The sequence below is a fragment of the Tasmannia lanceolata genome, unplaced genomic scaffold, assembly GCF_043159265.1.
Source record: "Tasmannia lanceolata isolate RefF3 unplaced genomic scaffold, GAP_Taslan_0.1 ptg000013l, whole genome shotgun sequence".
Classification (NCBI taxonomy): domain Eukaryota; kingdom Viridiplantae; phylum Streptophyta; class Magnoliopsida; order Canellales; family Winteraceae; genus Tasmannia; species Tasmannia lanceolata.
The window spans coordinates 7,834,543-7,849,806 of NW_027518690.1; the positions used below are offsets into that span (position 1 = coordinate 7,834,543).

Sequence of the window (15,264 nt, forward strand, 5' to 3'; positions counted from 1 at the left end):
GAAGTTGGATGCTGATATTTGCACTGCCATGCTTTAATAATTGCACATAATCAGCTTGTCTTTTCCTTTTTAAAAAAAAAATTGGCCTTCAATATCTTTAAAAAATGAAGGTGAAAAAATCTCTATGTGTTGAGGGGGTTAGGGTTGTCTTGTAGAGAAGATTTTGGTCCAAGACTTGTACTTTGGTGACCAATATCTACCGTTGAAAAATAGGCTTGGACACTAGATAATTCCTCCTAATTAAATGTTTAAAATTATAATTATAAACATCTAAATGGTTGTTTTAATAATTAAAAAAAAAAGGTAAATGAAAAGAAGCCACTTATATAAATTAGGAATGCTAGACTCAAGGGTGCCCTTGTAAAATACAGTCGATAGAGCACTCCCATTGGTCCATGTCAATTTTACTCAATCAGGATTACCAATTTCTATTTTTCCCTTTTACAGCAGTTATTACAATGTTAATTTCGTAAATCCCTTCTGCGAAATTGCATAGCAAATCCCTTTTTTAGGTTACATTGTCTCTAGAGCACCCCTAAGAAAACTGTCATATATTGATATTGCATGAGTAGGATGACTAGTGTTGGGCGAGTATTTCCTACGGTGTATTTTATAAGAAAATTTAATGAGAGGAAAACTTTTACTTTATTGGGTGGAGCATTAGTCTAGAATTTTGACTCTAAAATTTAATGATTTAAGTAAATTTCTAGTTTTTTATGCCATAAAATACGTGCTACGTTCCTCCAAAAAACAATATAGTGCGAAAGTGGCATGTGATGGTGGCGAGACCTTCACATATATAATAACAAGGGATTTTGCCATATCGTGGCTCACTTTTGCATGAGTGAAAAGCCACCTCAGATGAATTAAATAAGATAAAATCTGCTAAAAATGAGCTTGTGTGGGTGTTCTCTCATGCAAAAATGAGCCCCGACATGCCTAGGAAATCCTTAATAATAAATAGGTAAATGATATACTCTCACCCTTTTCTTCCTCTAGCTACCTCTTGTAGTGTAAAAAGAGTAGTCATAAACAATGTTTTACATTTCGACTCCAAAATTTTGGGTTTCGGTCAACCCGGAAATCGAAATCTGTGATTTTCGGCTGGAAATTTAAGGAATTTCACCTAAAAATCCGGATTTTATTCATTCTTTAATATTTTTCAGAAATTTCAGCCGAATTTTTTTACAGGATAAAATATTAGTTTTTTTTTTTTTTATATTTAATCCCATTTCGACCGAAATTTCAAAATTTCGGGTTTTGGTGAGGATCGAAACGCATTCCAAAACCGAAATTTAAAACCTTGGTCATAAATACACTAGAGTGGGTGGCCAGGGGAAGATAAAGGAGCCAATATATAACTTCCTTAAGAAAGGGGGCCAATACATTCTCATCCAAACTTCTACAGATCGGAGGGCTAGGATTATCCTATGAAAATGATTATCGGGAACAACCACCTATTTATATTGGGGTCCAACAAATAGACAGTTTGGATCATCTTATTATGTGAGCCGTGCCATAGTTTGTACGGCCACCCAGCATATATAATATCTAGGTTTAAAATGACCACAATAACTCGTTAAGTTCCAACTTTCCTCTGGTATTTTGCAGAGACCAGTAAAATGGGTCCTCGTATGTGGCACAAAGTTGCGGCCGTCTCAGGTTCTCTCTCTCTCTCTCTCTCTCTCTCATGAAAATTTCTTTTATTGTTGCTGATTTAAGTGAGAAAATTGATTTTCTGTTTAATTTTCAATAACACCCATGTAAAGTTTCTTACATTGATGTTGAATAAAGTGAGAAAAATGGAATTTCTTCTTTTGGGTTTTCATATATATCTTCAATTTTACTTACCCACATAGAGCTTGGATTTCTTCTATATGGTTTTTATGAATTCCTCTCACATATTCAAATGTAAACAGGCATTGCTGCACTTGGTCTTGGCACCTATGGGTCCCATGCCTTCAAGCCCCAAAACCCAGCTTACAAAGATGTATTTATTTATTTGATTCTAAGATGGTAATCTGAATAAATTATAATTTTATTCATCAACTCACTCTCTTCCTTTTTTTTTTAATTCTTCTATTTGAAAGGTTTGGCAGACTGCATCTCTCTACCATTTAGTTCATACAGCAGCTTTGCTTGCAGCTCCAATTACCAAGCACCCCAACATTGTAAATACCATTTTCTATTTTCTGTCTTAATTAATTTTTTGCTTATGGGTCGTTTGGATACATGGATTTTATAATCCTGGATTGTAAAATCCTGAATTTTACTAGCTAAAACCTAGATTTTATATGCTAAAACTTGGAATTTACTATCCTGAAAGTGTACAATCCAGGTTTTAGCTTATAAGTCTTGGTTTTAGCTATTGAAATTCAGGTTTTAACTTGTAAAATCCAGAATTGTACAATCATGGATTATAAAATCACTGTATCCAAATGGTCAGTTAATGTTATATCAATTTCTATGATAGGTTATGGGTTTGGATGGTCTAGACGAGAGAATTTGTTTGTTATTGATTCTTTTCTTTTCTTTTCGGTTGCAGTTTGGAGGTTTTCTGACTACTGGTATTCTGGCCTTTTCCGGGACGTAAGTGCATTTTTTTCTGTTTTCTCAAGTTCACTAGTATTAAACTTGTAGATTTTGTTTGTCAAATATCTTGTGGTTCTGAACTGGTTCGTCAGTTTAAAGATCTAGAAATCCTATAAGGTCATAGACTTTTAACGCCTTTTCAAACATATGGGATGCCTTGAAGTCATTGTCATATATACTCTAGCTTGATTTTAAGTGTCATAACTTGTGTTTGTTAGGTTTTGTGACTTTCACGGCGTGGTATGTATTTCTAGCTTGGAGTAGTGGAAGTGGTTTCTCCAACTTCAAATAAGTTTAGGCAGTTGAGCATATAATCAAACTTAATTAGAATGAATGAGGAATTAATGGATGATTTATCTATAAATCTATTAATTCTCTTTGAGCTAATGAAACAACACTAGAACAAATACAAGGGGAACACCAAAAATGGATCTTCTAAAGCATGCGATAGATGAAAATTTCTACTTCTTGGACAATAGAAATTTATGGATGTCACTTGAGCATGCGATAGATTCCAATTCTTACCTCTTGGACAATAGAAATTTATGGATGTCACCTGTCATTTGGATCATTTTTTGTTGTTAACCCTTTTATGTTTCTTCCTCCTTGCCACACTAAATTAGTAAATTACTAAGGTACCTAGACATTTGTCAATTGTCAGCGAACCCATATTGATAGAATGATACCCATTTGGTACAAGGTACTTGTGGGATATTATTTACCCATATCTTGTTGTAATTGGTTCACCGTTTTTCAACTTCCTAACGTTTTTTTTGTTTTTCTTTTGTAATAAAAAAAATAAATACTGTAATGAATCTTAAATATCCCACTAAAATTTCCATGTTCATGATGGTTGTAAAAAAAAAAATTAGTTCAATAAAACTACATATAAAGTGCTAGTAAAGGTACTTGCAATTGCAAGAATATTGATGTAAAGTATGGGAAAGGTGATTTTTCAATATCAATGGAAGTTTGTGAAGGGCATGTAAATATTTGATAGGATTCTATTATCCAATGAATGTATCAGCACTAGAAAGCGTGAAGGTGACCCATGAATCATTTGCAAAATTGACATGGAGAAAGCTTATGACCATGTTGATTGAGACTTTGTGGACAATTTAAAAATGATGATGTGCTTCAGGAAAGATGGAGAAAATGGATAAAAGCATGCATGTCATCTTCACACTTGTCAATTCTATTAAATCATTCATCATGGTAGTAGAGGCTCTTAGTTTACTAATAGAAAGAGCGAAAGAGAGAAATGTAATTGGCAACTTCAAGGATAGTAGAAGTTCACCCACAATTTTCCACTCAAAATTTGTAGAAGACATTCTAAACAACAAAGATACTTATCTGGAAAAAAGTATGATGGTTTGGATTAATGTAGAAGATCAAGAAATGGAGATGCTTTCTATTCTATGAGGTGTAGTCAAGGAAGACTTCCCATAACATATTTAGGTCTTCCATTAGGTGTGGGGCTGAAGTTAGCCTGTTGCAGGAAAACGATACTTATTACTTGGAGGAACAATCAAACTAATCAAGGCAATGTCGGAAAACTAGCCGGTATATTTCATGTCACTATTCAACTTTCCATTAAAGATATAGGCAAGAAATAAGAAGCTCCTATATGATTTTTTATGGGACGATGGGGAATCAAGCATCTCATGAAGTGGAAAAGCATATACAAATAAAAGAAACAGGCGGCTTGGAGTTAGGAACCCCAAGTTGAGGAGAACAACAGTTTTGAAAGTTTGCTGAAGAAAAAGATGTCTTATGGCACGAAATGATTAGGGGGAAAGTATGAGAATGGTTGGGGGGATTGGAAGCATAAGAACCTACCAAAAGGAAAAGATCCAGGTCCATAGCGGTCCATTTGTTTATTGCATCCATTATATGAGTCTAAGGTTAGGATTAGGGGTGGGGTGTATGGGGGTTGCGGGGGGGTTACATTTCGTGCCATGCATTGTTTGGACTTATATCTATTAGTATACCGTAAATGGGTGAGTGGGAGTATGTGATTGTTATGAGAGATAGAGAAACCGGGGCCGCAGGGGGGACGGGGGGATTGGACCATTGTTTGGGAAATAGGTCTTAGGAGGAACCTAAAGCAAAATAAAATCGATAACTTGGTGCAGCTCCTGGGGTTCTTGATAATATTTACGTCTTTTTAAGAATCGGATAAGAGGATTTGAACCTCGACACTCAAGGTGTATTCTCAGTTTGCTCCTTCAAAGCCTTTTGAAGACAAAAAGCTGTAAATCATCTCTTGCAAACGTTTGGTGCTCGATTCCTCCACCTAGGGTGGTAGGGTGGTAATATTTTCATGGACAGTAGCGTCATTGAAAATTAACTCATGTTCATTAATACGGAAGTTGTTGTGCTTCCTCCTAGGAAGTTTTGGCATATCGTAGATGTTCCAGACTCAACTGAAAGAGTTATTCTTAATTGGGGAGGGGCGGGACCCTTTGGTACTGCTGAAAGAGTCCTTTGGAGCCTTCTTCCATTTGTGATGGTTTGACACATTTGGAAGTAGAGGAACAATAGGATATTCGACGGCCACCTTAATCCATGGGAAAACTAATAACGGCAATGAATATTGACTTAATCCATTAGGAGAGGAACAACAAGGCAGTGATATTGTTACCAACTCAAAATTTATCGAGGATTGGAAAAATCATCATTTGGGAAAGAACACTATATTCAAAACCATGGTTTTAAATTTCGGCCGAAATACCGAAATCTCGGATTTCGGTTGGGACTGAAACCAAAACCATCAAAATCCAAAATTTCGGAGAAAATTTGGCACATTAATGAATTTTTTTTTTAACTGAATTTCGGCTGGGTCTGAAACCGAAACCAAACCGAAATTTTAAACCTTGTTCAAAGCCACAACTCTAATGGGAACCACCACCAGAGAGTGAATAAATATAAACTTTGGTGGGCTCTCAAGAGGGAAGCACTGGACTAGTCGGAGTGGGGCTTCTATTTCATGATCACCATGGAGATTTTTTGAAGGCATTATCCGGCAGGGAATGTGATTCAAATGAAGCATAAATATGACCATTCCTTTTTGTCTTCTGATTTTCTAATCATCAATAAATGGGTAAGTATTAATTGAAGGAGATTTTTCAATATTCATTTTATGGGCTCAAATGAAATCTTGTGGACCTTGTAGGTTGCAGACATCATCATGGAGATTCTTGACTTGTGCCGTAGGACATTCCCAACATCTCGACCCCAACCAGGGTTTGCAAATGAGATGATAGAAACTCTGGCAAAGGAAGTTGTAGAAAATGTCGATCTAATAGTAGGGGATTCCTTTCCCCCCTTCCGTTTGTAATGTAAGTCCAATTGGGTGGGTGGTTGATTTGGTGTATTGGGACATCTCGTCCCCACCTTTTCTGTTGTACTTTTTGGTTTCCATTGGAATAAAATCGTTATTATTATTGCTCTGAAAAATGTAAAAGTTAGCATTGTGTAATGGTTTATTTGGTGTATTGGGGCATCTCGTCACCCCCCCCCCCCCCCCTCTTTTCTGTTGTACGTTTTGGTTTCCATTGGAATAAAATTGTTAATATTATTGCCCCAAAAAGTGTAGACATTAGCATTGTGTATACTCTTTGTAATTGTGTATAATCTTTCTAATGAAAGTCTTAGAACCAAAACTGAATAGCATGTTACAAATGGAATAACTGTATCTATATCTCTGTCTTAAGTTTGAGAAAGTTGAACTTGTACCCCATTTCTTGTATCCCTTTTCATATTAGTATTCATATTTAGGCATCATTGTTTCCAGGATTAATGAAGTTTAGTGGTGTAGAAGGCTACCCTCATTGCTTTTCTCATCAAAGTTAGGCCTAAATTTCATCACCCATGCACAAGTGTCACTCTCTTAAAAATGCTACAAAAATAGATTATCTGTAACCATTCATGGCATCCAAAGTTATTCTTTTTGGGATCCCTTAAATTAGAGGTATCACCTGGTAAGTCCATTGTCAGGGCTCTTTTGCCGAAATTCCATTTAACCTATGATTTGGCCGACACATCGAATTTATTGCCGACACACGTGTCGTGTCGTGTCCGACACGACACCCGTGTCCACACGTGTCGACACTCCTTTAGACACTTTTAGATGTTCTGCTAGAAGTGTTAGCAACTTTATATGTATGTTATGTGTATGAGTGTGACACTATTTCTAGTTTTTTAGGGGTTTCCATGTCAGATACCTCTTATCGTGTCGAAACTCGGTCCAAACTTGACACATGAATCCGTGTCCACAAATCATGAGTGTATGTACTTTCTATTTTAGACGTGTCCCCGTTTCTAAATTTTGGGAGTTTGCCATGTCCGACACCCTGTGTCCATGTCGAGACGTGGCACTCGTGTCCGTGTCCACAAATCATAGCATTTAACAAAATAGTTTATTCAATATATTGATCCACTTAGTTTCCTAATAAATGAATGTGTTTCCACATTTCCATAACCCCCTTAATTTCAAGAAGTAATTTGTATTGGGACCTAGAGCTCTGCTAAAGCTGTCCATTCTCTCTCTCTCTCTCTCTCTCTCTCTCTCTCTCTCTCTGCTTTAGTGTGGATAGCAGTGGATTGATGGCCCCCCAATCCTCTCTTCTCAAGCTTTCATTTTTCATAATAGTACCTGCGGTTAACTTCTTAGCTTCTCATGTCTCATACAAAAGATTCTGAAAGTAGATATTTGCCTAACTGGCTCTAGACATTGAAATTCCCTGTAGCCGTGTGGACCTCAACTTGGTCTTTACTTGCTGCAAGATGTTATTTTGTAGATGTATCAAATCCAATGGTTGCCTTCTATAATGGCAATGATATATATTGTTGACTTAGTATTTAATGAGAGAACATATTAGCTAAAGGTTGAGTTCCATTTCATTTTCTCTCTCTCTCTCTGATCATTTCTTGATTGAGGTAAGGTAAAACTAGACGGAAATGTAAACCAAACACATCAACACAGATAACAACGAACTAGAGAAGTACCGGACTCGACATAACCAAAATATTAATTCAGATTGAAACTATGTTTGGGAATCTCAGTTGCATGCTCATTGAAAATCTATAAACTCTATGGGGGATTTGACATGTAATGTATGCAGTCACTCTGGGTTAAAGTAGAGGAAGCTTGAGAGAGCATAGGAAGTGAAGAGATGGAGAGGAGTTTGGGTGTGAATTTATGTCGTTTTGTGTGGTAAGCCCCACACATAGATATGCAAATGGAAACACATTTATAGAAATCCGTCCACTTTTTACCAAAGCCTTCAAATCTTCATATCTTCTTTCACTCGCATCAGATGCCCTTCAAAATTAAAATAGGCTTAACAATAAGAGAATCTCCTAAAAGAATGAATTAATACATACATATATCATCTACATGCCGCAGACACAATGTGGCTGATGCCAGCCCTGCGGCATCGGTTAGCAAAGAACAAATTTCCATTTCAGTGGAAACTTTAATGCCAATTTCGTCTGGAATAGGCCTGAACAAAGTTGCCCAAACATTAATACTGGTTGACCTGGATTGCCACCAATACCCAACTCACTTTTCTCACTCAACACGTCCTGTTTTGACAAACATCCAATTAACGGATTTGGCATCTTCTTGTTCTACCTTACACAAGGGCTGGATTTGATCCACCTTTGTTCTTTTCTTTAACATCTTTCTTTCCATAAGCAACTTATTCTGAACTCCAAGGTACTAGGAGGTTTGAGCTTTTGAAATACCTGCTCATGTTTCTGTGTTTTCTCACTAGATAATAAGTGTTTTGGATCATAGAATCTGTGGAGTTTGCGTTCTTTGTTGTGATGCAGTAAAAGAAAATTAGAAGCTTTTAAATTGATACAGAAATTTCTGAAAGGGATAATTCTTCCCATAATATCCATTTTATGCAATCTATGGTTTGTTTTTAAAATCTTTTGAAGTTCTACAGCAAGTATACCTATAAATTTTCCAGTTTTGGGCTGTGAAATGTGGAGCAAAGTTCAGTGACGGGAGTAGGGACAAAAGCTAGGGTATTAATTGTTTTAGTTTCAAATTTTAATTTTAGGAATTCTAATATTTAGAAATTAGTTATTGGGGTTAAGTTTGGGTTAGGTTAGGAGTTATTTTTGTATTTAAGTAGGATTTAGTTTAAGTTTTAGCCTTTAGGAGATTTGAATTTTAGTTTGATAATTAATTTCTTTGCTCAAAAGTTGAGTTTTAGTTGGAAACAAGTTTGAGACCTTACTTGATGGCACTCTACATGCATGATGCAAGGATGAATTTAATGAATGGATTTTAAGTCTTTCCTTTAGGATTTGCTCTTTATGCTGGTTACTGCAAGAACAATCCACTTAATGTACTGTTCAGCCCATTTCATTATTTCTACTTGGAATTCTTATTTGCTGGTTTTTTTCCCTGTTGGAGTTCATCAGTTTGTCAGTCCCAGTTATACTCACCCATGTTTATCTAATCTTATTCCTAGTAAAGAAACATTCAGTTGTTGATAAACTTGGATTACCTGTAAATCAGTTTGAATTGGTTTGCTTATATCCTTACCAAAGATTTTCAGATCGAAGAGATTGGTAGAGCATGTAGCATAAGTGTCATTACATACTGTTTGCCTATTTTTAAAATTTAGGATAGTTTAAGTAGTCCTTACATTGGGGGGTTGAGCCTCTAGCTTAATGGTTAAGACTTAAGACTTTATCTTCAACCCTGAGGTTGGAGGTTCAATCCCAGATCACCTATCAAAAAAAAAAAAAAACAGTAGTCCTTACATTAGTTTGTTTACATATTTTCTTTAGTATACGCGACTAGTTGGGATGGGACCCATCATAATATGGTGCCCTAATGTATTTGCTGCAATTATTTGAGTTATTACATATATACTGTGTTGCATGGATTCTTTGGCCCCTATGATGAATCCATGTCGACACATTTTGACACGCATTTTGGGCATGGATTCACGTGGGACACAATTGGATTCCTGTCTTAGTTGTATCCCTTAGGAATCCTGTTTTGTCGAGTGACTTCGACATATCGATGTCTCTTTTAAAATGTGAATACCGTGTATTTTCCCTTTAAACATGTTTCTTCTTAACTGTTTTTTTTTTTTTTTTTTTATAAAAGCCCAACCTGTCCTCTCTTAATAAAAACTCTAACTTCTCGACCCTCCTCCCTCGAACGTCGACCCCCTTCCTCCTTTAACTCTCTTAATAAAAACCCTAATGCACTTAAAATTTTCACACACACGCACGCATGCACGAACGCGCACACACGCACGCACGCACAACCTTTTCCCTTACACACACACAACCTTTTCCCTTATATATATATATATATATATATATAGGGAAAAGGTTTCTAAGGTATTGCTCAGCCTGAGCAACCCACTAAATACACCATCTCCCATAGTTGTTTGACTCATCCAACCCATTCATTCTATAGGTTATGGTTAGGATTATGGTTATGGTTATGGTTAGGAAATTTTATATAAATGTGTATACACACACATTTATGTTTAAATTTTAAATTATATATTTAAATATTATTTTATTTAATAAAAATACCGACTCCACGAATCCTACCTTTTAGGGTTTGCCGAATCCGACTTTATGTGTCCATGAATCCTACTTTATGTGTGTCCACGAATCCGCGATTCCATGGACTTTATCTTCTCTCTTTTCTCTCTACCTTCTCTCTTATTCTCTACTTCATCTTCGGCAACTTGGGTGGTCTCCAAGGTTTTCTTCTTTTTTCACTTAAATATGGTATCACAGCCAAGATCCATAAGTTCCTTGGCTAATTTCAATGTTTCCCCTTTGAAAACCTTAGAATGATTTCCTAGGTTTCTTTTGTGAATCTTTTGTGCTGGCCAAACCCTAGTGTTTTCTCTTCTTTGTGCACATAAACCCATGGAGTCATTGTGTTCTTTGCATAGTTTTAAAACTCCCCCGCGTCCGTGTCGACTCCCTTTTACCTTGGCCGCGTTCCACGTTGAGCTGCATCCACGTTCCACGTTTTGCTACAGAGTCAATATAAACCTCCTTTGACTCTCCTGAATTATGTCCGCATCAATCGAGTACTCAGCCGCGTCAACCTAGTACTCGACCGCGTCGTACTGAGTCGACAAGGATTTTCTTTGGCCGCGTTCCGCGTCGTATCCGCATTTTTAAACACCGGTTCTTTGTGCCCTACTTTGTACCGGTGAATCTATTCCTCTTTCATTGACAAATCAAGGAGGTAGATGAAGGATTGTGCTTCCATGGTGATAATTGGTGAGACTCCTGGTTCAATTTTAGCCTAGATTCTTTTTACGCTTAGATTGGATGGTGGTTCAGCCTTGTGCAAGTGTAGACTGCCTTGGGCTTTGTTTGTGTGGATTGCCTTGGACTGCTTCACATGGATTGCCTTGGGCTGAGGTATGGACACACTTTATGGACTGTCTAGTCCTTGTATGGACTGCCTTGGTTTGTGTTCAATCTGTTTTTGTGGTGATGCCAGTGTGCTGCCTTGTTGCCCTAACCATGACCTTACGCAAGTGTAGACTGCCTTGGGCTTTGTTTGTGTGGATTGCCTTGGACTGCTTCACGTGGATTGCCTTGGGCTGAGGTATGGACACTCTTTATGAACTGCCTTGGTTTGTGTTCAATCTGTTTTTGTGGTGAAGCCAGTGCGCTGCCTTGTTGCCCTAACCATGACTCTGCTGCTTTCGTGTTGAGTATTCTATCTTAGTGCCCTAATTTGTGGCTGTGCTTCCCATATTAGATTTGTTAGTGAACTATCCTGCTGATCTGTTTTGTGGTTATGCTTCCTTCCAACGGATTAAGTTACCTTTTTTTTTTTTTGAAATGGCACGGATGAAGTTACCTTGCTGCCCTGGTTGCCGCCATTCAAGGGTTTGAGGTTGGCATAGAGTAGTTGCTGCCCCGTTTGTGATTATCTGTGCAGATCAGTTTGTTTTCCTGCTCTTGAATCTCCATAACACGTCAAAATAAACCCACTTTTGCAAACATCATGGAGATGCAAGGGATGCGGCTATTTATTAGGTTAAATGGGTCAATTACCTCACATGTTCAATTTGTGAAGGTCTTCCTTGGTGCAAAGGAAAGTTGTGATTACTTAAAGTAGGCCTAGTGAGTCTAATTGTACGAAGACTGGCTCAGACACAATTATCAAATTATGTCTTGCGTACGGAACAATATGCGACGTGTAAATATGATGTTACTTAACAGGACCAAGGAGCTATTGAAACTATATGTGAGATGTATTCCTTAGATGCTAATATATCATGTGTAACAGCTGCTTGAGAACATATTATTGTTTCAACAGGGAAACAATAGTTCAATTAACTATGATAGCTCACTATGTGTTTTGCGAGAAAAGCTATATGTTTATCAACCTCTCGTCACTGACGTGGAACTATTAAAAGGTAACACGAAGAGTTTAAGATCACTAAGCTCTTCTCTAGATTGGGTTTAGAGTATCATTTGGTTTGTGGACACATCGTGGCTAGCAAAGAGCTTGCCACTTTGAATAGCCTTTATTGGGGACTTTAAGTCTTTAAAACATTGAGGTTTTGAGATCTTTGCATCACATTCTTGGAGAGGAGTCTGTCTTAACATCCTCAATAGGCAGAAGTGATGGTGCTTTGGCAGAGGACATTAGTGAGAGTCAAGAAGAGGAAATGTTGGTGGTCGAGATCAAATTATACATCTGACAAGTTTTGGGCAACCAACATGAGTAAATCAAGTCTCCAATGAAAATAATGGGGATGATTCTTTTCGTTATATGGTCCAATTGATAGTCAGCAATATGGTATTCTTTTTGGTGATTCAGATGTGATCTCACTTGAGGCGCAGTAAAAGTTAAATAAAAGAACTTAACATTCAGCTAATCATCCTTCCTTGTCTATAGCTACATTGGCGCATTAATGTTTCTAGTCAATCTTACCCTTGTTTAATTGATGCAGGAGCTTCTAACCACATGAGTGGCGAGTCTTCAATTTTCTCATCCTTTAGAAAGTCTACTCTAAATTCCTCTGTTACTTTAGCTGATGGTTCATCAGCCCCTATCATTGGTCAAGGAAATGATGTGTTCTACCTAGTCTCTATCCCATTTCCTACATGGTCCATAGTTTCCTCTGTAATATGTTTGTGTGCAAACTAACCAAGTCTCATCAATGTTCAATAATATATTTCCCGTTGTCTCTTGTATTCCATGATTTAAAGACAGAGTAAGTAACGTACACAGTATGTTACTCATGCATGCATGTACGTACACGTGTACGTGTAAGTAACGGACGTACCGACACACACGTACGCACGTAGGTTCACACATGTGCTCATAGGTACTTTACTTACCTACTCATGCACGCATGTACACGCGACGTATGTGCGTAACAGACGTACGCACATACACCGGTATGCACGTATGTACATACGTACACACATAGGTACATACATATCCTCGTAAGTACGTTACTAATGACGACATGCGTACATCCAGTGGAACTCTATTCATTCTATCGTTTCTCCCCAGCTTTGTAAGCATTTCCAACTCGGTCGGTCATCTGTCCCTTTGTAGTTTGAAGTTGGTAGTTCCTAGTCTTGAATTTGTTTCTAGTTTAGATTGTGAAGCTTGTGAGATTGGCAGACCTCATTGTACTGTTTTATTCCAGAGATAACAAAAGAAGTCTGATTCCTTTTTTCAGTTGTTCATTCTTACATTTGGGGTCTAGTTAGAGTCCAAAGTTTGTCAGGTCATATATATTTTCTATTTTTGTGGATGATGTCTCTTGTATGACTTGGTTATATCTAATGAAAGAAAGATACTCAATTTTGTCTATTTTTCAAATGTTTATTACAGAAATTTAAACTCAATTTGGTACATTCAGACAATGCTAAGGAGTATGTGTCACAAGAATTTCAAAACAATATTGCACAATTTGGTATTTTGCATCAAACATCTGGCAGTTACTCCGCAACAAAATGGAGCAGTTGAACATAAACATGCCATTTACATGAAGTTGGTCGAATGAAAACTGATGGTATTTCGCTAGTTGGGAGTTATTTCATTTTAAATCAAATTGCACAAAGAATTTTGGTCTACATTCAAAACATTCTGTTGCAATGCCAATACAGAAACTTGCACTAATTTTTTTATTTGAGTATATAACATATTGTTTGCAGCTGAATATAAAAGAAATGAAATCCCTGTTGGATTTTGCAGGTGTTACACTGTGGCATTCCTTGAAGACAGGAAGTATTCTTTTATGGCACCTTACGGTGGCTTTGCATTTATTGCCGCTTGGGCAAGCCTCCTTTTCTAGGGTTCAACTATTTGGAAACAGATCCAAAACCTCCATTAGCTGGACTAAAGAAATCAACAAATGAATATGCCACAATGGAGAACGAAAACTGAATGTAAGATCCCTCTTGTTCATTATAAGTGTTAGCATAGCCGCACTTTCACATTTCAAATAGTATAAAGTGCAAGCATTATCCTTCACCCTATGACTCATGCATGTGCATTTGTTTTGTAATCACTGTGCTACATGAATTATATCCTTCGTTCGATGTGTATGGTTTAAGGCTCAGCATTTTAGCAGTGTGGCAAGACTATTTAGTTGTAAAGCATGAGTTGGGTTTAAGCCAGTAAGCATAAGACTTTGGTCTGCCTTAATTGTATCTTGCCCACATGATAGATGTGTGTCTGTGATGGAATGCCATTGATTTTTTTTTTTTTTTTGAGTTTTGCTGCAAAGATTACTAGCATGATTGGTAGAAATCAACCCTATCAAGAGGCTAATGTGTACTCTTCTTCATTGTGCTTGATTGTAACGGTGGAAAAGGCACCTATCCCTTGGAGTTTGTAAGGGCTCAAATCTTGGCCCCAAAGGAGAGATTGTTTTGGCGAGTGCTTGGAGACGAGGAGCCTTCTTCTTGGGCGAGTATGGAAGACGCGGAGCTATTTTCGTTGTACTAAAGTTACTTTTAGTTGATTCCCTCAAGGAGTACTTGAGAAGAGTGGATGTAGGCCCCTTGAGCTTAAGGGACCAAACCACTATAAAATCCTTGTGTGCATTCTCCTCTCTCTCTCTCTCTCTCTCTCTCTCTCTCTCTCTCTCTCTCTCTCTCTCTCTCGCGCGCGCGCGCTTTCATGTTCATATCATCATCAGATTGATTGATTAGCATTTGTATTATTTACACATTAACACCTTGCAAATTAGGCCAATAACCCTCCTAATCAAGTTTGTTAATCAACTAGGGGCTTGAGCACTTATCATTGCCATATATTTTAACGAACTAATCTTACATGATGAAGCAAAGACAAAACTAGCGTGAACTTGGAAAAGTTTCAAAAAGGCAAAATTTTTATAAAGATTAACCAATTCACTCCCCCCTTTGGTTGCCAAATCGGGAATTCAGAAGATGCGTACCTTTGAGCGTGGAAGCTTTTTTATAGAGGAGTCCAAGGCAGTTTATGAGACTTGCCTTAGTGAGAGTCTTTCCTTATTTGTTTACTTCCCTCAGAGTTAGTTTCCGTACTTATCTTGATAAGTAGCAGGTTTCCTCATGGGAACTGGTTTATGTAATTAGTCTACCAACCTTATAGGGGTGAAGCCTTTCTTAACAGGGAGTTTTCCTTTGGAGTACTCTTAT

At 37.4% G+C, this 15,264-nt stretch overlaps 1 protein-coding gene across 1 annotated transcript; it reads left to right on the plus strand.

Moving 5' to 3' along the window:
- The first annotated feature begins 1,505 nt into the window (after positions 1-1,505).
- Positions 1,506-14,284, plus strand: LOC143890760 (uncharacterized). The gene is made up of 5 exons (XM_077395443.1): positions 1,506-1,662; positions 1,920-1,990; positions 2,091-2,171; positions 2,546-2,589; positions 13,832-14,284. Exons 1-5 carry the CDS (start codon positions 1,623-1,625, stop codon positions 13,929-13,931), a joined length of 336 nt encoding a protein of 111 aa, XP_077251558.1. The 5' UTR covers positions 1,506-1,622; the 3' UTR covers positions 13,932-14,284.
- Positions 14,285-15,264: the final 980 nt, after the last annotated feature.